Source organism: Phalangium opilio, unplaced genomic scaffold (genome assembly GCF_054372755.1).
Source record: "Phalangium opilio isolate 3A_F unplaced genomic scaffold, DU_Popi_V2 ptg000003l_1, whole genome shotgun sequence".
In the NCBI taxonomy this organism is placed as follows: Eukaryota; Metazoa; Arthropoda; class Arachnida; order Opiliones; family Phalangiidae; genus Phalangium; species Phalangium opilio.
The window spans coordinates 3,257,401-3,281,763 of record NW_028324145.1 but is presented as its reverse complement, the minus strand read 5'-3'; the positions used below and the strand labels follow the sequence as shown (position 1 = coordinate 3,281,763).

The window sequence follows — 24,363 nt, the reverse complement described above, 5'->3', positions numbered from 1 at the left end:
TCACTGGTCCTAAGGACTAGTTTAAAAAATATCCTTATTTCCCAGACTGCTGAGGAGAGGTGAAATAGCCCGGCCCCCTTTTAACGTGCCGCCTTGTATTTTGAAAGTTGGACTGGGACTATGGCGCGCGAATACTTAGGCATCTTGTAACTTCTCCCTAGTAAACTAGATACCAATTCTTGCTGAGAGCTAGTTCGAGAACGACAAGCGAGAATTGACTACACTCGGTTTTGAAGCCATCTTCCAATTAGTCTGTAGTAAGCCTTTGACAGCGCCTCACCAGGCGTCGCTTTACCTCGAATCTATGACGTTTCACCCACGTCACTTCAAGACAAGCTCTCAGAAAAAAGTCACAAACTTATGGAACATATCTTATAAACTTATGAAATGTAGAACCACGAAGGAGAGATGTTAGTCCTGAAGTCGGGAGTGTGGCTCACTTTTTTGGGGGACAAAGAGAGAGAATACGTCACTATATAGTGACTTGACCCCCACCACCTCTTCCGCCACCTCCCAAGTAAACTTCATTTTCTTCCCTGATTCATCACAAACCTGATTAATTGATACCCTCCAAAAGAAAAAAAAATAATAATAAATAAATTTAAAAGAAGAGCGAGAACTTTTAAAATGCCTTGGGAGCTTTTACTCCCCTTCTTTATACTCTCTTTGCTAAGTTCAAGGCTAAGATCTTTTTCAAGGAACACTATGCTTTATACCAACCATTTGGGAACCCTTTTAACCTTGCAATTGCAGTGATTAATACGTTCTTTAGTCGTGCTTTCAAATCTGGTAAAAAAATGTTTAAAATTGTCGATTTAAACCTTGTAATGTACAAGTGTAGACTAGACGAAATGGTATTTTTATCGCAAATTACCCCTGCCGCCAAATACTGCATAACATAACACGAAACGGTGGCCAAGAACAGCTTGCTGGATTTATCTTAACGATATCCTGATGCAAATTAACCCTTTTTTTGTTACCTCAGTCAATATGTGCTCGTGATGCGTGATATGCTTTTAAAGAAAACACTTGGCATGCGATGGTGGTAGCGACTGGAGAGTGCATTAAAATATGCGAATTTATTATAACTTCTTACATATGTAGATGAGTCAATAAATATTAAATATTCATTTAATAAAAACGCTTTTCTGGGAAATCTATCGATTTCTATTCAATTTAGGACACTTTATTTGTCGTTAAATGTACCGATAAATTGTACTTACCCCACGTGGCGGGTGTCGGGTACTTGAAACCTTTCCATACACGTTTGCTATTTTGCATAATCGTCATCGAATCTTCGCGATTTTTGTTGTTGAGTATATACGTGAGATTTACTTAGTATCGATTAGTTGTGGACGAGGGGCATTCACTACGCCTTAATCGGTATTCTGTACCTGTGACTGTACTAAAGGGATTACACGTACCCTTCACAGTACTAAAATGATTACACGTACCCTTCACAGTACTAAAATTATTACAAGGGCACTCTGATAGTGGTTAGCCCCTCGGTTGTGGATCCCACAACGCAGAGACAAATAAGTGAAACTCAATAAAGAATTCCATAATTTTTCGGAAGATTTTCTGATTCCGCCTCTAAATGGAAATTTTTAATGCCAATTTTATGAAAATGAACCCGCACGTTTTAGCGGTATAAGGTCTAATTGGACATTCAGTTTATTGGGGTGCGGTCCAATGGGACATGCAGTTTAATGGGGTGCTTTCCAATGGGACATGCAGTTTAATGGGGTATGGTGCGGGTGTGGTCCAATGGAACATTCGGTTTAACTGGATTCGGTTAAATGGCAATGGGACATGCGGCTTAATGGGATACGGTCCAATGGGACGTGCGGTTTAACTGGATTCGGTTAAATGGCAATGGGACATGCGGCTTAATGGGATACGGTCCAATGGGACGTGCGGTTTAACTGGATTCGGTTAAATGGCAACGGGACATGCGGCTTAATGGGATACGGTCCAATGGGACGTGCGGTTTAACTGGATTCGGTTAAATGGCAATGGGACATGCGGTTTAACTGGATTCGGTTAAATGGCAATGGGACATGCGGCTTAATGGGATACGGTCCAATGGGACGTGCGGTTTAACTGGATTCGGTTAAATGGCAATGGGACATGCGGCTTAATGGGATACGGTCCAATGGGACGTGCGGTTTAACTGGATTCGGTTAAATGGCAATGGGACATGCGGTTTAACTGGATTCGGTTAAATGGCAATGGGACATGCGGTTTAACTGGATTCGGTTAAATGGCAATGGGACATGCGGCTTAATGGGATACGGTCCAATGGGACGTGCGGTTTAATGGATTCGGTTCAATGGGACATAGGCTTTAATTGGATTTGGTCTAATGGGATGGGAGCTAATATTGTTGGGATACATGTTTCCAATATTCATGATTTTATACGCTCTTTTGAAATGAAAAAAAACTGTGATGGCTTTTCTTTAATTAAAGACCGACAATGGACGGACACTAAAGAGGCGTATACTCTTCTTCAAGGAGTTAAAAATCCCATTGATAAATGCTTCGTTCTTGGCGTTAATTCGGTGTACATTCTTAAGTAAGGAAGTTGCCAACTGACTCTACTAAATTATTCTTCATTTACCTTAATTAATAGAATTCCCCATCTTAATTAAAAGCTCGGAAAGCCGGGAAACGTGTACTAAAGGGCGTCTTTCCCTTTTACGCGAGTCTCGACTCTTTTGACCTCTAAAGGTCGCGAGGCGATGAAGTAAGAAAAATATATTATAAAAGAAATATTTCAATTCCTTTTTCTTTTTGCTTCGTAATATTTTTTATGGCATTGAATTAGGTAAGCTAAGAGGTTGTCGGCGGCTGCGGCGTTTTCCCGCTCGACGGGATAGTATAGTAGTAGTGAGGTCTAGAGAGACGGGAAGATCATTCATAATCATTCTTCGTCTCTAATTACAAAGTCTAACCGCTGCGCACTTTCGACTAACTACTCTTTTAAACGATTAAGACGAATATGTTTATTCATATCTTACGATATCGCTTACCTTTGGGTGTCTGTAGTGAATCAAGGTTCGAGTAAAGGCTTAGATAGCTTTATAAGAGTCTTGAGAGTGTATGGGTTGTTTGTAAAATTGATCTACGGTATAGCTTGTAAAGCTACGTCTGAAATTTGAATGTAAGGCCTGGAATTCGGAGGAAACTCGTGGAATTTGAATTTAAGGCCTGAAATTCGAAGAAAAAGTCGTGGAATAAGGCCGGAAATGCGAGGGGAACTCGTTCAGTTTGAAAGTTATACTTGAAATATGAGGGAAAATCGTGGAATTCGAAACATCTTTGGTTTGAAAATCGTTGGAAAGGCAGGGAGATTTGAATGTAAGGTCTGAAATTCCAGGTAAACTCGTGGAATTTGAAAGTAAGGCCTGAAAGTTGCAGAAAAACTCGTGGAATTTGAAAGTAAGGCCTGAAAGTTGTTGGAAAACTGGTGATTTCGAAACATCTTTGGTTTGAAATTTCATTGGGAAATCTAGGGAATTGCGTTTTGAAAATTGAAGCTTAGATTGAATCATGAAATTTCCCATAGAAAATAGTTAGGAATTAGATTTCCTCATGTGTATTTGTATTTGACAAATAAATTGCAATTTTATCTAGACCAGTTGTGAAGTCTTGTTTTTCCCCTTCTTGCGTAATGTTAATTGAACGCGTCGGAAGACTTGAACTTGAATAATTATTCACATAATGAGCGGTTACAAATTCTTTCCCGAAAAAAATAAAAATTAAACAAATTTTGGGTTTAAAATTTCTAAACTTAAAGTAACGCCTACGCGTTTAAAATTCAACAAAAAGTGGGTGGCGTGGAATTACTTAGAATTCAAAATACCTCTATGGACATTTAAATAAGCATTTATTTTTTTTCTCCTCAATGAAATCGGGGCGGATATTTCACCATAACCAGTCAAAATGTGGTTTATTATTCTGACCAGTAGTTGAGTTGCCAAGAATTTTTAAAACAACTCCTTTCCCAATCTTATTTTTCATTTTAATTTCAAATTGTTGGCCGAACTCGAAACAGGTGCTATAGGACCCAGAAAAACAAATTTCACCCACGTTTTTTCATTGGGTAAAAACATGTGGCTGGATAGTTAATTCTTATCCGCGTTGTGGTGCCATCTATAGTGAACTTTGTGAATTATTTACAAGGTCAATTAGCATAAGTCAAGAAGCGATGTCTAGTTAACTAGGGAGAAGGTATAGATTCGCCGCATTTCTAACTTTATCTCCAGTTCAAACGTAGGTCTGGAGTTGATCCCCTCAACTCATTGGTTCTTGAAAACTCACGTCAGTGCGATGCGAATGACGAAAATTACGTATTTTCCGACTGAGGAGAGACGAAATAGCCCGGCCTCCTTTTACTATCCCCTTGTATTTTGAAAGGGGGACTGGACTATGGTGCGAGAATACTTAGGCATCTTATAACTTCTCCCTAGTAAACTAGATAGCGCTTCTTGCATACGTTCATAAGATGTTCTATAAGTTTGTCACTGGTTACAAACTGGAGCTCCTCATGAAGTGACGTAGGTCATAGATAAGGCTTATTACAGACTAAATAGGAAAATGGACTGCAAAATCGCGTGTAGTGATAAGTCAATTCTGGCGTAAGTCTCTAGCATTATGAAGTATAGGTAGTGTCATACTTATGGAACATATCTTATAGCTACTTGACTTAAATGGTTACGAATACTAAGCTTGAAATAGCCCAGGTTTAGAATAAAAGTTTCTTAACCATTTGTTTTTGAAAGAGGTGTAATTAGGATTTCGACATTGTCAAGTTAAAAAGTTGTTTTTTAGGGTCGTTGTTAATGTAATGTGTTGGCCTTAAATATTAACTACTATAAAAAAACTGTCGTTAATTAGTATACCTAAATAGTAATTAGGAACGAAATTAAACCTACGCGTTTGGAAGGAAAGTATATTTCGTAATTAATGTATATATAACCCTTTAGGCGTAAGTTATTTTTTTTTAGACAAAGGATGTTAGGGTTAATGTAAAAATTTTAGATCTGGTTCTAATTAGTGTTGTTGGAATTGTAAAAGAAATTAAAAACAACCATATATTAAATTCCAATTTAGTTGTGTATGATATCATACCGGTCTGAAATACTCTCGACTTCAACTCATCAGTGGCTCGGGATATTACTGGCCATGAAAGAATTAATTTTAGTTTTATATAAAATGACGGTTTTTATACATTCCAATGAACTTATATTAAGAAAGACTCCCAGCTTTGTCTGTCTGTCTATTTGTAACGCTGACTGTTTCACTTGAAACCGTGAATAGTAAGAGTAATGTTCTATATTAACGACCAAAGAACTCTTTCCTTGTCATCTTTCTGCCCATTTGTATAACTAATCGATTAAAATCATGATTAGTAATGTCCAATATTGACGAAGTTACCACAGATATAGCTTGGGTTTGAATGGTAATCCCCATACCTATAACTGTACCTCTGCACCCCAACTACGACAACAAAGTCCTTCCCAGAATCCTCAGCGTTTAGGTAGGGTCATACACTACGGAATCGTAAAGGACGCCACCTCTGTCTTAAAAATAGAGGCTACTTTTCATAGTAAGAAATACAATGGCGCTACGTGGCAGCACTTAACAATCGCCTACCGAAGGGTAGGGGCGTGCGCAAGGTACACTGGGAGTGTTTCAGCATAGATAATAAACACAAGGATCGGAAGGTATGCCTTCCGTAGTGCATCTCTCTTTGCCGCGCTTGTGCGGGGGGGCCGCACACCAAACTTCTGCAGTTGACTTCCGCTTATGCGCAGACGAGGTCTGAATGCTCGTTTTTCGCGCCGCCCCGTGGCACCCGTGTGGCCCTTAATCTAAACCGAGGCTTAGGATGTTTTTCAATAATTATGGAAAATACTAAAGTATAAATTAACCTGACCTTTAAGGGCTATCCTTCTTTTGTTTCTAGTAAGTAGTTTATAGTCAGTTAAAGCCATAGTGCCAAGATATGCTCATATGATACTATAAGATGATAACCGATAGGCCTAAAAACTTTAAAGAATGCACGTGGGGAAATTTGTTTTTCCACACGTGCATTATTTATCCATGATTCTACGCTGTACGCATGCGCTGGTTTCCGGAAGTAGAACCTACCCAGTTTGTACAAAGCGCGGCAAGCTCTGCCCCGACCTTCTGATCCTGGTGTTTATTATCTATGGTTTCAGTGCCACTGGTCGCCCTTCATAATTCCACTCCATCTTACCTCATTTCTCCCTGCTTCATTTACTACAATTTTGTCTGTATGAAAATGATGAGCAAATATGAATATGTCATAGATTAAAATCAAGGACGAATAAGAAAGGAATGTCAATAAAGTGTCAAAAAATATATAGAACCAAGCGGGATGACTTGGTATACAGGTGGAATTAGTAAAACAATTCTGACACATTCAACCGGGTAGTTTACTATCAATTTAAAATACATTCTGAATCTGATATAAAACTACAATCAATATAAATATATATGAATATATTTTATTTCCTCCCACTGTATTGTTTAAATATATTTAAAACTGATTATATTGATAATACAGAATTGTTTCGTTTCTGGGAAACGTTGGAATTTTTAGTTTTAGTTTTTTTTATTGGATAAACATCCGCGTTGTAAGCGACGCGATGCTATTCGATCCGGATAGGTATCTCTTAAATTATCTATTAAAGCGTGTCACAACAATTTGTCACAGTCTTATCTAAAGTTGCGGTTTAATGGGAACAGAACCTGTTTGAAACAAAGCTTTTTCTCCTAATCTCTAAAAGGATAATCTCTTTTAAAGTAATTTTTCGTAGATTTCTCCATTATGCTCGTGTATCACGCGTAGTTTTGATTAATGTTTTTTTAGTTATGGTGATCATTAGCTGGTGGCGCTGGATACATTACTCTCGTTGTATAATTTTGGTAAATTTTTGTTTTGTCCTCTATTTTTGAAATGGTAGATTAGTGATCGATAGACTACCTCCTACAGGATTTGTAGTTCTATAGTGGGCCGTCATAGAGAATGTACCTTCTAACTACCGCACTTTTCGACCGCAACGACCTCGTACGTAATTCGCGGGAATTAAATATCTATTTTAAAATGGCGACTATGCTACAGGGCCACGGTTTCGTTCGTGATTAAAGAGTACTAATTTTTTTTTCGCGATGGCGCCAAGAAGTGCTATTTTAACAATTCAAGGTACCTTTTGCATAGAGGCTGCCATCTTGTACGTTTTTTTTTTTTTTTTGATTGCAAAAATATTTCCTGCCGTAAAAAATTTGATGCGGCGGTTAGTACGTTACAAGTCCTGTAGGAGGTATATTTTATTAGGGATAGATTTAATTTTAGAAGTAGGAATGGAGAACGGTTAGTATTTACTTCAGTCCGACTCGTAGCCCAGTATAGAGCTCCTCCCTCCAACACGTGACGAAAAGTTTAAATTGTCTTATTGGCTCACTTAAACTACGTTTTGATGACGTTGCTGATGGGGCGGAGAAAGATACGTAATCCTTTTTTACCTCTGACGCTATGACCCGCCTCTTCTTTCATATCCCCCCCCTTCCCGTGGAAGGAGGTCCGGGACTTTGACGCGCACCCAGATTACTCTGTTCTCCATTCCTGCTTTCAAAATTAAATTTATCCCTGGTACGTTACAAGTCCTGTAGGATGTATATTTTATCAATAGGTAGGTTATCCAACTGCTGGTCATTTCTTTGATTAAAAATGCACCCTTCAAAGGATTAAATCTAATTAAATCCATACTCTCTCTGTAATTGTCTTGCGTGCAATCAAAATGCGCAGACGATTTCGCATGATTATTATAAAATTTCTTTTTCGGGTTACTTTTTACGGAATCACGACGTAACTGCGGTAGTTCCCAGAAGTGAAATTAATAATAAGTTTACATTCCAAGACGTCAGAAAGATGTGTCAAAAATTTGAAGATATCGTGATTGTTGATTTTACGCTTGTAAATGAATACCCCCGTCTTTCGTGCCTCATCAGACAGATTTGACCTTTGACCAACGAAAAATGTTTAGAAGAGTAATTGGCCCTACTACCGGTACTATTACGGTTTATCATTAAAGATTCTCTAAGCTCGTGTTTTCGGATTAGAAAATGCCATATATATCACGATTTGTCATTAAAGGTACACTGAGCTCACTCTTACAAAGAGGCAATTGTCATATATGTTATGATTTGACAACTTTACATATCTTAATTATAGACAATATTATAGAGGATATAGCTTGAAATGACACAAAATAGTTTCTTTGGTGATCGGGCATCAAGAATAGTTAATATTTACGAAAGGGTTACCATATACTGCGCTTTTTGGATGTCATGTTTTTTGTATAAGTGTTTTCGTTTTTCTATCAATTATTTATCATTGCGCAGAGGCATTGTCATAAACAATGAAGTTTAACTGAGTTGTGACTATTGCTAGTTGAAAACTTAACCCAATACCCGCTGAGACGACGTGAAATACCGTCGGCTATAGCAATTTTTGGCTGGCCATAAAAAGGCCTCATCAATAATCCAAAATCAATTACACTCACCATCATATGTATTAGTTAAAATATCTTTTGCACTACTGACGATGGCTGGCTTTACATCGTGTTTGATGTGAACTTCCGGCACGAGTGTAAGAGTCAGGGCTCGAAAAATATACCATGTCCGTGAGAACTTCAATAAAATAAACTGATTGAATAATTTTCTTATTAAATTTCAAGAAGGGTGAGGTGAAATTGGTCCACTGTCCAATCTTAGCCTTAGTCAAATTAACACTATGGGGTTTTAGCATTAGTATTATTGGCTTAAATGCTGCTCCACTATGAATTTCTCTTTGCCATTAAAATAATGTTGTGCTGTAAGTAAATTTAGCGGAACCGGGGAATTTGATGTTATCTCGTGCACGAGATATTAGCGAGGAATCTTTGAAATCATTCACCAAAATTAATCGTTAAGATCTTTCGGGGTTCCAAAGGCGATTATTAAGGGTGTGGTCCACCTTCTTAGCCGCTTTGGCGGTCGATAAACACCATCTCCGAGCACTTTCATCTACCGAACTGATTATCCCAGATAACAAGTCACGAAATTTCCTTTTCTATTGTATTCTACATGTGTGTGTGGAGTGTGCTTTCTTGGAGGAGAAAGTGGTATGGAGTAGATATTTTGCTGGGCCATGTGCGCCTTTTTATGGTAGGGATTTGACAAGTGCTGCCGTCAAGCGCTAATTTTATACACCTTCATTTTGTGTGAAAACCAGCTTCTATTTTTAAGACACCAGGGGGGTGTCCTCGACGTTTCAGCCAAATCAGAGGCTACGTTTGAGGTATTGAGATATTTACTCCATCCCTCTCTCTCCTCCAAGCTATAACGTTGCCTCTGTACTCCCCATCAACGGCAATAACGAAGTGTTTCCATCGTTCACGGCGTTTCGGTAGGGTCGTACGATTCTCCTGCCCTCCGTGTATTCAAAATGTAAACAAGTTCCCGCACAAATAAATTAGTTTAAAATCATTCCGCAACGCGGCAGTACTTTCCATGCCCCATTCGGGCTTCACAAGGAATTATGGTTAGTTACCAACCTGCGATGCTCTTAAAAATTAATGGCAACACTGAAGCGCAGTTAAATTTAAGAACAGAGTTAGGAAATTACTCCAACCCCTTCAATGCACACTATGGCATGATTGGCATCCACATGTGAAAATGGGGCTTTACAAACTAACACAGCAACACACTATCGTTCTATAACTGTACATGTCAGATATTACACACTTAAAATAAAAATCCAAAAAAAAAAATTATATATATATTTATCAAATTTTAATCGTGCATCTCATGAAAATATCGATTTGGAGGTAAAATAAATTTTATATATCCTCGTGAATTTTAACCATTTATCTCCATATATTTTATAATATTCTTAAAAAAATTTATTTTTAATGGCGGGTTATGTAATGTATACAGGGCACAAAAGTTCTTCAAATATTTTACTTCTTAGGTAGTTGGGAAAGCGAGGAGGTGAAATCTTTCACCTTAAACCCATTTTAAATTCTATAAGATTAATGGTTATGATTTTTTTATATATAAAAAATATATAATGTGTGTTTTAGAATTTCTGATTTTTCCTATAAAGCTTATTTATTATTAAATTTAACAATGCTATATATTGTGACGTAGATATGACGACAGAAATACCGTCAAATGTTGTTTGAAACCAAATTTTTACTAATTTCGTGAATATTTGACCTTTAGTTGTTGGAACGCGGTCCATTTAATAAGCGTAAACATTGTTTATCCTACCATGCCACGAACAAGAAGGTCGTGACTGGATCACGGGGGGACTTTTTACAGGTAAAATCCACCCCAAGTAGCATTCCATACCTTACTATAGAAGCATCTTTTATGGAATAAAGCGCGCCGCTTAGAGTTCACGGCAGGTGTTCTCCGTTCACCTGTCGTTCTGTCTCCCTTAGTAGTTTGAACTTCCTTTTTTTATTCTGGGTAAATAACTATCTAACCAAGGCTTATCTTCTTCCCTGATTAATCGATTAAGGTCTTTGCTTATAATGCAAGGGGTAAAGTAAATTTGTTTACATTTTTTACAGTCTGTACCTTAAAATTAAAATTATAAAAATTATCTTCAGTTGTTGGAAAAACTCAGTTGGTGGTCATTGAAGATACGCTCTTCTTCCCCTTTTAACGCCTTAGGACACCTTTTTTCATAATATATTATTATTCTTAACAATCCTATTGTTCTCTTTGAATGAATAACTTCAAAAGTGTTGAATTGTCAAATATATTTTGAGTTGGAAGTGCTTGAAATTAGGTAGTGTCTTTTGAATTTTTCCGACGTTAAAGGGCTAATAGGTTATATGTATTTTATTTCTTACGTAAATATGAGCTTTTTTTATCGTATTTAAAATAGGTCTCTTAATTTATTTAAGTGTAATGTTGATAAATGGTCTACGTCGTCTTTATAATTCCCTATACATAGTTTTAAAACGAGGAGGATTGAGGCCATTTACACCAGGAGGTCTGGCTACTTGGCGTACAAAGTGCAGTACCAAGTAGTCTCTCCTCCTGGTGTAAATGGTATCAATCCTCTTAGTTTGGAAGCGATGTATTTACTGAACTGGCGTTGGATTATTATTTAAGGGAATCAGGGATAGATTTAATTTTAGAAGTAGGAATGGAGAACAGAGTAATGTGGGCGCGCGTCAAAGTCCCGGAACCCTTTCCCCGGGACGGAGGGGTATGAAAGAAGAGGCGGGTGAGTCATAGCGACAGAGGTAAAAAGGAATTACGTATTTTTCGTCGTCCTCGTCAGCAACGTCATGAAAACGTAGTTCAAGTGAGCCAATAAGATAATTTAAACTTTTCGTGACGTGTTGGAGGGAGGGGCTCTATACTGGGCTATCAGTCGGACTGAAGTAAATACAAACCGTTCTCCATTCCTAATTCTAAAATTAAATCTATCCCTGAGGGTATTAAGTTGTAGTATTTCGAAAATAAGCCGTATAATACAACATTGTTATAAACACTTCTGACAACCAGGAAGGTTAATTTAATTTTAATGTAAACTATACTTTAATTTCCAGTTAAGTCTTTGTGCGGTGAAATGATGTATATATCTTTTTGTGGTGTACTAACATATATCCTTGTGTACTGTGTTTTATAAATAACTGGTGTTTGTCTTGATTATTTCTGTTGGTTGTTAATGAATTTTAATCGCTGATTTAACTACTCTGAATCTGTTTGTTTAATTTTCTTGTGTTTTTTCTTTTCTATCGCTGCTCTTTGTTGGGTTTATCAGCATTGGAGGTACATTGAGGTTGGTAACCATTTTTTGGTTTAGATGTCTTAGCTATTATACTAGCATGACGGAGCTCTCTCTTTTTTAATTGCAAATATACTCTTCATTTGAGACCGCACATTTTTTTAAACAATTCACAATCATGAATATTTTAATCCCACCCCCCTTGCGATAAAAATTAATTTATTAGATTCAATTAATTTTATTTATACGAATTTCACATTCTGCGCATGTCCATTTTTTCAAGTAGATTTAGGTACCTATAACCAATCAGGACTGTTAATCATGGATGGTATCGTAATGTTTCAGTCTCACGTTTTAGATTTTTATGTCTTTAGGGTAGGGCTGTGCAAAGAATTTGAAGGTAGACGATACGACCAAATAGAGCATGGGTTCGACGAATTGATATAGGTTTCGTTATTCTAGAATACCAAATACTGACTTCGCTAAACTATCATCAGTTTGGTTTTAATTGCAAAATTCGAACCAAATTATTTTGTATTTGACCAGTTCTTACGGTATTATCTGAAAGAATTGCCTGTAGGTAGTGTTGTGACTACACGTACGCGTTCGAGATGAAGTTACTTGCACTCTGATAAATAGATGATTCGTAAGTCTTTGGGCACCTCACAGAGGCGTTCAGTGCACTTACCAAAGAGATTGGTTATGTAAAAGTATCCATGATCGATTTTCCTCGTTGAACGCCGTCAATAACACGTCCTACTCTTTCCTTACTTAGTTGTCCGTCAAAACACAAAACGGTAAAAATTTACCTTCGAAAGGATTTTACGAATTATCTATTGGAATTTAGTCTGTTTTTTTTAACCTAGCACTATTTGGTCATTTTCGAAATTCTCGCCAATAGATGTCCTTAACAAATTTGATATTCGACGATTAGTGAAAAACAAATTACTAATCGCACAGCCCTAGGTTTGAAGAGTGTCAGATTTAGCAAGAATTCTGTGTCCCTAAATTAAAAATCGTTTTAATTAAAGCCATGTCGAAATGTCACGTTATTTTTCAAGGCTATAATTTTTACTTCATGTGGATTATATACTGGTCTCGTATTTAATTAAATTTCATCCATGAATTTATGCAATTCTCTCGTAAATATTTAACTACGGCTTAAGACTAATTCCTAAGATTTCACTCCGAGTTAAAGGCCAAGAAGCCGCGGTTTAGCATCAGTATACGCGTGAAAGAATTCAAATAGATTCATATGATAAAACTGACACACGCTTCGAATCGAGGTTTTAAAATTACCGACGCCTGAAAGCTAAAACCAAGTAACTTTACATACGTTGTTTTGTAAAAGAAGCCATACATATTCGTTAGAGCTAAACTACACCTTAGTTTTTATTTTTCAATTGGCACAAATATGCCTCGTGAAAAGATACGTGGTTTTGCTTTTCAAGCCTTTTTTTACTATTATTATTATACCACTTCATTACATTTCAATAACACATGACCGCGACTATTAATGATTTTTTCTTTTTGAAATATCATTTAATTCAATTTCCTAGTTCTTATTAAATGGAAAATACATCAAGGCCCCAAGGCTATCAACTCTCAGGCGATCTTAATGTCATTTATTAAAATTTATCGATTAATCGAATGAGTATAGGTATAGCCTGGCCGAAATTATTTTAGATTATATTAGTATATACTTCATCGGAATACATAATTCTAACCAACGTCTATGATTTGTATTTGTATCAAATAATGAAACCTCCATTTCTTTAGTCAAAGCAGGGATAGATTTAATTTTGGAAATAGGAATGGAGAACAGAGTAATGTGGGCGCGCGTCAAAGTCCCGGACCCCCTTCCTCGGGACGGAGGGGTATGAAAGCAGAGGCGGGTCATAGCGACAGAGGTAAAAAGGAATTACGTATTTTTCGCCGTCCCCGTCAGCAACGTCATCAAAACGTAGTTTAAGTGAACCAATAACGTAATTAAATTTTTCGTTTCGTGTTGGAGGGAGGGGCTCTATACTGGGCTATGAGTCGGACTGAAGTAAATACTAACCGTTCTCCATTCCTACTTCTAAAATTAAATCTATCCCGGGTTAAAGGAAGGATCATGTAGCTAAAATTTACTTAAACCGTTCATTACTGTTAAGAAGTCTAGAATAGATAAATATTAATTTTTGTCTAATTATATCCTTGAATTGTTATGGCAAGCAAGGCTGCAAGCAATTGCTGTTAAAAGAGAGTATTGCTTGCCTAACAGGGATGGAATCTTCCAGTGGTAATCTCTGCGCCATGCAGGGTTTGTCAATTAAAATAACAGTTAATTACTAATGCTAATTTGAGAAGTATTTGTTTGACTCAATCATTTTTAACAGCAATGAATGATTTAAACCCAAGAAAAGTTCAGTTTCAATCTTTACTTAAGGCATTTTAGGACCATAAAACGTTTTGACTCATTTAGATGAGTCAACTTGAGTTGAGTACACTAGTTGGGTCGTGTGAACAAAAGTTGAATCACCAAATTAAAAATTGATCACTGACCAATTTTTGCTGACACAACTTTTTAACTCATCTATAGTTGAGTCAAAAGTTGTTTGGTCTGAAAAGGCTTTAATGGGGGTTTTCGCCACATATTCGGTGTCAAAAGGTCAATCAATATTTGACACTAAGCAAATAACGGATATGTGGCATCAAATTTCATTTATCACTAATTCATTTCATCTAATTACGTATATAGATGTTACTAATCTGTATTTATAACATCCTTTTTATTTTTTTTTTCAATCATGTTTTTGACTTTTTTCTAGATCGACAAACTAATTAACATAATTTTTGACGAACGATATGTATCTAATTTATTTTTACAGGCACTGACTTGTCTTCATGTATGCCAATCTTGTAGACCTAACTGCTCCCCCCTTGTAAGTTCATCATCAAATTAACACGAGTGACCTTTCACCCCCTGCAAATTTGTATTTTTGAAACGATACCCTGAGCAGCAAAAATCATTTTTCTAAATGCTTATTGCTATTTGTGTGACATGTCATGTTTTAAAAATACTTATATTTCATTTTTCCGCACTAGCACTAATTTAAGTTTAATTGTTTTTGTGTGTGTTTATTATTACTATTTTGTTTCATTTTGTGTCGTGTTTTTTTTGTTTTTGAATCTCCTACAAGTTTTTGTTAGTAGTACCCTATTTCCTTTTTAGGTAGTGTAATTCTTTGGGGTGTTTTTAACGGGTTACGGGCGACGTCATCTAATGTTTTAAAAACGCTAATTACGGTCGCGGTATCGTACCGTAATTTAAACTACATCAAGCCGTTAGCGTAGAAAAAACCTTTTTTTTTCTTAAAAAAAAATTAGGAATGGGTTCCAAAAAAAAAAAAAAAGAATAGAAAAAGTTACGAACCGCGAAAGGGTTGTCATTTCGCCCACTTTTCTTGGCTACCCACGTGTCTTTGAAGACATTTAATCTGTTTATAAGTTAGTCCAAAGAGGTATCGCCACCTAGAGTATATTAGAGTAAGTTTTTGAAGTATATGTGATAAAGTGGTCGTTTGTAAATTAGCCACTGAAGTTCAGGGTTTTGTGACTTGTGGACCAATTTAATTTCTTTTTAGAGAGACTAGCATCACAGAAATCAGGAATGAGCATAAGTTTATAAGATTTGTTCCATAAGTATGACACTACCTATAGTTCGTAGTGCTAGAGACTTACAGCTCGAGCTAGTTCGAGAATGACGTAAGAATTGACTGCACTCGGTTTTGCAGTCCATCTTCCTATTTAGCCAGTACTTAACCTTTGACAGCGCCTAACCAGGCGTCGCTTTACCAGAATCTATGATGTTTCACCTACGTCACTTAATGACAACCCTTTAGTAACCAGTTGAACTTATGTTATGACCGGTACTGTACCTTAACGAGGTCTAGGATTTGTGATACAAAAGAATGTCAATATTAAGGTGCAAAATGTGTCACATACTGCATTCCATTTTGACAATGCAAATAATCAGGAGATCATGAACGAATTAACGTTTAATGCATATTCAAAATTACTTAATCTTGGCAAATATTTATGGGAAATATTAAATTTTTCTTCAGGCTACGGACGTAATTTTTTTAATTAAAATATGCACTTGTCTTGTTCTCACATCATTGTGGTTCAGTGAACTATTTAGTTCCAGTTTATTTTTTTTTTTTTGTTATAGAAATAATAAGGTTAAACGATCAATATCTGTTTTAAGTTAACTCGTTTGGAGTGAAAATTTAAAATTCTCTAATTATCCCTTTAGTTATATATTTAAAAATAATATAAATGTAAAAAAAATGCATATAATAATTTAGCGTTACGCGGTAAAAAACATTCAATTTCAATAAAAGTTCTCGGGGCAAACTTGCAAAGGCAGTAATTAAAGCTTTTTGAACGAACCGGTAATTAAAAAATTGGCCACCCAATTTGGCTTCGAGGGAGATTAGATTGTGCTCGAGTGCTTATAGTTACGAAATAGGGTTAAGTATCTACATTCAAAAGCCACCGGGTTACTTTGGGCACTTTGTTAAAACGTAGTATAACTAAGACAAATAATTGTACATATGGATGTAATTCATAACAAGAAAAAAATAAACCGAATCGTGCCATGATCTTATTTTGCTGACTAACAGCAAAGATACCCGGCGTTGCCCATCAGCCCCTCGGGACATTTTTATTATTATTATTGGGGCCGCCATTTTAAAAGATGGCGGCAAATCGAGCATAAGGATATAGGGAACTAGTGCACTGAATATTAGTGAAATCGGTAGAAACGCGTGGACAAGATTCCTTGAAGAAGGTTTTTACATATCTGGCCGCCATTTTTCAATATGACCGCGGATTGGGAAGGGCTTATAGAAATATTTATCCAACCTCTCTAACTTCAATACAGTTTTGTCACTTACTTTGTGAGCCAAGTTACTTAGTCAATTACTGATTCAAACTGAAGCGCTAGTCTCTCTTAGCTCCCCAACGGCTTGGTAACACTGGTAAATCGACAAAAATCCGCTTAATTAGGGAAAACTATATATTAAATATATTTAGAAAACGTTTGTCAGGGAAAATGACCTTAGATAGTCAAGAAAATCCAGAAAACTCAGAGAATTTTCAAATGAAACAGTGGGCCAATCCTGCCTGAGGGAGATACGCAGTACATTTTATATAGCCAAAACCCGTGTTATGTATGCCCCTATGAAATGTTTTTTGTCTATCTTGAAACTATTCAAATTGGAAACAATTGTTCCTTGGTTCAGCCCTCTCTTAGAGTTACCGCGCGTTTCCTCATTAAATCAACTAGAATGGAGGAAGCTGAAGTAAGGGAAGATATGAAAATTGCCCACTGTTATATAAAACAAACAAACAAAAACTTTTTAAATTATTTTTTATATACAGAGGAATTCGTCGGATCTAGGATGTTGTTAATATTTCGCTGTCTTTATTAGATAATTGCAAACAAGGGGGTCTTTTTTGGAGTAATTAAGATTGTCAGGATTTGTAACGTCAATTTAATTTATAAGATGAAAAATTTTAATTATGGGGTGATGTTTTATGACTTAGTTTGTGTGTGTGCGTTTGAAAGTTTTTATAAATATTTATAATAAATAGTTTTATATTCTTTACCCTATTTATAGTCTTTTAGCGGCTAGGACCATTAAGAAAACAGTTTTTCTAATGCAGTGTTTCCCAAACGCTTTGTCGTGAGATTTTCGAATTTACTTTTTCGACTCTAAAAATCACAAATATTGTTTATTGAAAAAATTTGCATAATTTATGCAGGGTGTTTTAAAAAAGGGTGGTCAGACGATTTTGAGTAGAAAATGTTCCATCACTGTCTTTGACTAATCAGGGTTTATACAAACCTGGAAAACTCAGGGAAATAAATAGTTAATTTACAAAAATCCCGGGAAAACTCAGGGAAATTTACAATTTTAGGAAAATTAAGGAAATCAGGGAAATTTCTAAGGTTTGAGAAAGTTTGCTCTGAAGGGGTTGCTTCAACTATATATTACTCTATATATGTGGGAAAAACCCTGGAAAACTCAGGGAAATATATGGGAAAAACTCTGGAAAACTCAGGGAAATATGTGGGAAAAACCCTGGAAAACTCAGGGAAATATTTGGGAAAAAACGGAAAAACTCAGGGAAATATATGTGAAAAACCCTGGAAAACTCAGGGAAATATATGGGAAAAAAACCTGGAAAACTCAGGGAATATATGGGAAAAAAACCTGGAAAACTCAGGGAATATATGGGAAAAAACCTGGAAAACTCAGGGAATATATGGGAAAAAAATCTGGAAAACTCAGGGAATATATGGGAAAAAAACTGAAAAACTCAGGGAAATCGATTTTCCGAAGCTTCTTCAAAATATATAGTAGTTCTCTAAATTATGTCATATTTCTGCAAACGACTCAAAAACTTTGGGAAACACTGTTCTTTTAGAAAATCTATGGTATCTTTCAGTTACAAGCCGCTCAGAGACTATAATTGTAGACACAAAATACTGAGTTAGAATTTAATTCAACTTGAGATAGGGTAGTATTTTAATCTCTATATTTTTTTCTGTCTCTGTTAAATCTTTCTCCCCTGGGGTCTTTCACTTAAAAAAAAAACCTCGATGAAAATGATCGTATCACAGAAAAAGGTATGTCCATATTTTTATGGATATTTTTTCCTCAGTCTGAAGATATGTCAATTGCATTGCACGTTGACGTTACTTATTTTAATACCATATATTTAATTCAATCCGTCCGTCTCTATCATTACAAACCATTATGATGATTTTAATAAAAACATTGAGAGTTCATGCATAAATACCCGTAAAGATTCACTATACCATAAACAGTAATGGCAAGTTCCTCTTTTGAAGTATATGGAAAGATAACGTTAGGTGCCATTACGTTGTATTTGTTATTGTAATACACGCCCTGGGTTATGTTTAATTGTGGTCTGGTGGTTATACCAAACTTCTTAGCAATTTTTTTTTTCTCTTTGGTTTTTTCTCGTCTTGCAAATATAACCCTTTTTTCGTTGATGATTTTGGTGTTTTTTATTTTTAAATCCTTTCATCCCATAATAAAACTTCAAAGGCTGTCACCGCCGTTTTTACAACACCCTTTATTTTGCATATGCTAATTTGACACTATTTATTTTCGCATTATTTTGTGTCTTAGATGTTTAATTTTAAGTCGTTTTCTGGAATTATTTAAAATCTTTGAAATATATCGTTGTGTTGTTCAAACTATGCAGTTTTTCTCAATATTGTAAAACAGTTCATAGTTTGAACTCCACTTTCTGATAAGTACATTTTAAACGTCTGTGATCAATGGATTTGAATCTAATTAATTCCAGAAATTAGTTTCTAATTAAAATAAAACTAATTTAGCCTTTAGTTTTAATTGCACAAATCCCTTTTAAAAAAAATAATAAATTGTTTGATTTTGGAATGTGTGAATGAAAATGTTGAACGAATTTTTATTGCACGATAGTTTTATAAATTGAATTAAAATTAATTTTAATGTTAATTTTTTTGAACACAGGCAAACAAACACGTGGATGACCTATTTGAAGACCTCCGTGATGGACACAACCTCATATCTCTACTGGAAGTTCTTTCCACCGAACTTTTAGTAAGTCTTAATTAAATTTACAAACGTTTCTAAGCCTCGGTCGGTCTATAATTACCTTTAATGAAATTAACATATTTTTCGTTGTTTAATTCTTACCACAAAGCTACCCCTACCTTTCTTAATTACTCGTTTGGTTCCGGACCATATAATTGAACCTTTTTTTATTCCACTAATATCGTTGAAACGATTAAAATCGACCTTGAATCTTTTTAAGAATTAAAAAATATAATGCCAAACGCGGTGGATGATTTACTATAAATAACCTTGAAATTTCGTCTCTAGAAACCCCCTTTAGCTCTTTAATTGGCCTAATCATAGGTTTATGTTCCATAAGTATGACACTACCTATACTTCGTAATGCTAGAGACTTACTGAGAGCTAGTTCGAGAACGACAAGCGAGAATTGAGTAAATTGACTACACTCGGTTTTACAGTCCATCTTCCTATTTAGTCTGTCCTAAGCCTCACTAGGCGTCACTTTCCCTGAATCTATGACGTTTAACCCACGTCACTTCGTGACAAGTTCTCAGTAACCAGTGGCAAACTTATGGAACATATCTTATGAGCTTATGGCCTAATCTATATTCGGTTTCACCCTTAATATGCTTAAGATATGGCTAAAGCTTGAACTTAACACTATTAGTGAAGAGTTACAAATGTGAACGCGGCTTTAACATTAGACGTTCGTCTATTTTGCAAAGTAGTTCTGAACTGTTTAAAAATTTACCATTTCAAACAGGGGAAAGTCCTTGATAGCACACAAAGCGTATTTTAACATAAAATTGGTATTATTTGACGAAAACATTCTTCGTTGCGGGCCAAATTTAATTCATTTTCTTTTTAATAAAATATCTCTAATCGGTCTCCAATTATGATGTCATTAAATTTTAATTTTTTTTTTCACTATGATTTTTTGCAGCCCAGAGAGAGGGGCAGGATGAGGTTTCACATGCTACAAAATGTCCAGATAGCCTTGGATTTTCTGCGATATAGAAAGGTAATATCTTAAAAATATAAATTATGTTATGGTATTGCAATGTTTCCCAACTGTCTTACGACATCCTCCCCCTAAACCGGTAAATTTCGAAGAAAAAATGAAAAAGGGTTTGAATTGGACCCAAAATATTTTAACTTACATAGTTAGCTGATATGGTTATAAACTACAGTAAAGTAGGAACTTGGAGGAAGGTAGTTTTGATTCTGGAGTAGAGTAGTTGTGGGACATGTAAATAGGTGTTCTTGTTGTTATAAATAGGTGGTACCAAGAAGCGATATCTAGTTTACAGGGGAAAAGGTATAAGATGCCTAAGTATTCGCGCACCATTGTCCCAGTCCCCCTTTCAAAATACAAGGGGGACGTAAAAGGCCGGGCTAATTCGCCTCTCCTCAGTCGGAAAATACGTAATTTTCGTCATTCGCGTCGCACTGACGTGAGTTTTCAAGATCCAATGAGATGCTGGTTGTAATTTAGAGGCGGGGATTAACTCCGGACCTACGTTGGGGCTGGAGATAAAGCTAGAAATATGGCGAATTTATAACTGCTCCCTAGTAAACTAGATATCGCTTCTTGGTGGTACCTAAAGATTATGCCCAATCAAATTTGACCCAGAGTACTATGGATAAATCTTATGTCCATACGTGGAAGGGGCCCTCTGGTGTACAGTGTTAGAGAGTTTGCAATATCAAACGGTCCTCCTCTAAGGTAGAAATAAGCCACTATTGAAGAGTTTTAAGAGTGACTTACTTGAAACGTGAACGGCAAGGAATCATGTCAAACGTCTAGTGACTGAAATCGTTAGAGTTAACCCTGGACGTTCACGTTTTATAATCTACTGACTCTGAAGAGGGAATGTTACACTGGTTCAACCAAACAAATAAGGCACACATTACATCAGTTACGATATTCTATCACTAAAGATAACTAACCTCTTCTGTAAAAAACCAAACCCATTAAATTAATTAAATGCCAAGTTCTTGGTAAAGTTTACACTCTGCACCCTGATGGGAGGTAACTTGAAAATATTTAAAATTTCACCTTTTGATGGAACACGTCAAATTTTAATTTAAGATACGCCATAATAACATTCCTGGCACGCGTTTTCATACGCGGGGTCAACGTTAGAGGTCGTATGACCTTTTGTCAATGTTACTCCCACTTTTGCTCTTAGAATTATGGCAGTAGTGTAGTCGTTTTCTAATATATTCAGTTAATAAAAGTTATATCGTTTTAAAGAGCTGGTTTTAAGTCGTATCGTAGATTTCAATTTTGCTAGTGTCAAGACGTACGCGAATGTTATTTAATGGGTTAGGTTTTCCTTATTGCTTTTGAGAAGCGTTAAATTTTGTTTCATTTAAATGGAATTCATTCCATGACTACTTTCGGGACGTGTCTTCTTTGTAATAGAACAGGATTTTAGGATGTTAGTCTTATAAATTGTTAGATTAAAATTGAATCAGGTTGGCCTTGTACAGTTCATAAAATAGGGACTTGGCATTTGGAAATGTACGATAAGATTCTTTAAGGGATTTTCGACTGAAAATGGAGACTCTTTAAAATCTGTCCTTTGAGTATGTTATAGCTCTGCTTCTTCCAATTCCAAAGAAAATTAATACTTGAGGTTCTTTTAAACAGAGCTAAATCAAGAAGTGATATCTAGTTTACTAGGGAGAAGGTTAAGATGCCTTAGTATTCGCGTGCCATAGTCCCAGTCCCCCCTTGTATTTACAAGGGGGGACGTAAAAGGAGGCCGGGCTATTTCGCCTCTCCTCAGTCGGGAAATGCGTAATTTTCGTCATTCGCGTCGCGCTGACGTGAGTTTTCAAGAACCAAGGATATGCTGGTTGTAATTTAGAGGCGGCGGGGATTAACTCCGGACCTACGTTTGGACTGGAGATAAACTTAGAAATGTAGCGAATTTATACCTTCTTCCTAATAAACTAGATATCGCTTCTTGGCTAAATAGAAGCTAATTCTTACCAAACATACATAGTAGTATTACTCTCTGCCTTTCATTCTCTTATTGGCACTCTAGTATGATAAGATATTCACGAAATTCCTTTGAGCATGTGATATCCCAAATTCTTTCTACTTCTTCCGTTTCCAACGATAATAATTAATACTCGCGGTTTTTAAAACAGGGTTTGAAAAAAGCAAACGTTCATATTTGATTTTGTTATTAAGTCTCCATTTGAAACGTAATAATTATTGGCCTTTTATTGTCAACAGATAAAACTGGTGAACATCCGAGCAGAAGACATCGTCGATGGCAACCCGAAATTAACGCTAGGCTTAATATGGACCATCATTCTTCATTTCCAGGTAGGACTAATTCAGGATACTTTTATTATTGCATATTATTATTATTATTTTAAAATTATATAGGCCTATAAGATCACCATCTTAAAACCAGTAAATAAATGCGTAGAGAACAACTTTCTCTTACATTGAACTCTATTAGTTCTAAGAGTGAATTTTTCTTTTTTGCATGCGAATATTATTATTTTAAAATTATATATAAGATCACAATCTTAAAACCAGTAAATAAATACATAGAGAACAACTTTCTCTTACATTGAACTCTATTGGTTCTAAGAATGGATTTCTTTTGCATGCGAATAATATCATAAGATATGTTCCATAAGTTTGTCACTGGTTACCGAGAGCTTGTCATGAAGTGACGTAGGTGAAACGTCAGAGATTCGAGGTAAAGCGACGCCTGGTGAGGTGCTGTCAAATGCTTAGCATAGGCTAAATAGGAAGATGGACTGAAAAGCCGAGTGTAGTCAATTGTCGCTTGCCGTTCTCGAACTAGATCTCAGTAAGCCTCTTGCATTACTAAGTATAGGTAGTGTCATACTTATGGAACATGTCTTATAAACTTATGATAATATATATAATAATCTTATTTGAATATTGTCGCGATTGTCAAAGCGAAAGAGCGTTTTTCCAAGAAGTCGCGTCGCGATGTCGGGTTATAATTTGGTTATTACATATTTTGAATATGATTCGGTGACGACGCCGTTCGATTGTCCTGTCAAAAAGTGATGTACGTAAATATGTATGGCCTCAGGCCAAAACACTCGCTCACTCAGTTCACTACTTAGTCATTCGTAAATACTAGTGATTTGTGTCGTTATTTGCATATAATAACATCTTTTATCTACAAGCAGCTATGGGATGGATTGTAAAGTACTGGTTATCTAATAACATTTTATTTTTGCCACCAAAGAAGGATTTACGCAAAATTCATAGGAAAGTTTGAATTTAAAGGGAAAGTACTTGAATTGTTAATCAGTTTGTCGGCTGTCTAAATTAGGACCGGGAATGTTTATAAAATATCATTATTGACGGGTTTCATGTTATGTTATGTTAGCAAGATAATTAAGGCTAATTTTAGGGGTTTTTGAAGACCTGTTCAAAGCATATTGTTACGTTCACAAAAGGTGTTTAGAATATTTTTAGGGTTATGTTTACAAAATGTTTATAGGGTTATGTTCACAAAAGGTGTTTGGAATATTGCTAAGGTGTTATATTCACAAAAGGTGTTTAGAATATTTTTTAAGGTTATGTTCACAAAGGTGTTCAGTAGATTTATAGAGCTATGTTCACAGCTTTGTTTAGTATATTTCTAGGGTTATGTTCACAAGGTTTTTATGGGGTTATGAACAATGTGTTTAGGATATTTCATGATTTATTTTCATACGCCTTCCCTTTAAAATCCTTTACGCCCACTTTTAAACGAATGGGTGTATATTTGTTTAAAAACTGATTCGTATTTGGTTAGATGGCGCCACGTAATCCATTTACTATTTTTACGAATCCTCCAAGTGCGAACGGAGCTAAAAACAGTCACTCCCAAAACTACAAACCAAATC

At 35.8% G+C, this 24,363-nt stretch overlaps 1 protein-coding gene and 1 non-coding gene across 2 annotated transcripts in view; both read left to right on the top strand.

Moving 5' to 3' along the window:
- Positions 1-24,363, top strand: part of shot (dystonin-like protein short stop) — a 156,196-nt gene that overhangs the window by 59,188 nt on the left and 72,645 nt on the right. The window contains exons 3-7 of the mRNA XM_089834673.1: positions 11,858-11,875; positions 14,695-14,748; positions 19,399-19,488; positions 20,408-20,485; positions 22,715-22,807. Coding sequence (XP_089690799.1) covers positions 11,858-11,875; positions 14,695-14,748; positions 19,399-19,488; positions 20,408-20,485; positions 22,715-22,807 — 333 coding nt within the window. The remainder of the gene's footprint in view (positions 1-11,857; positions 11,876-14,694; positions 14,749-19,398; positions 19,489-20,407; positions 20,486-22,714; positions 22,808-24,363) is intronic.
- On the top strand, positions 8,422-8,562 carry LOC149717134 (U4 spliceosomal RNA). The gene has a single exon (XR_016368484.1). It is a non-coding gene; the product is annotated as a U4 spliceosomal RNA (small nuclear RNA).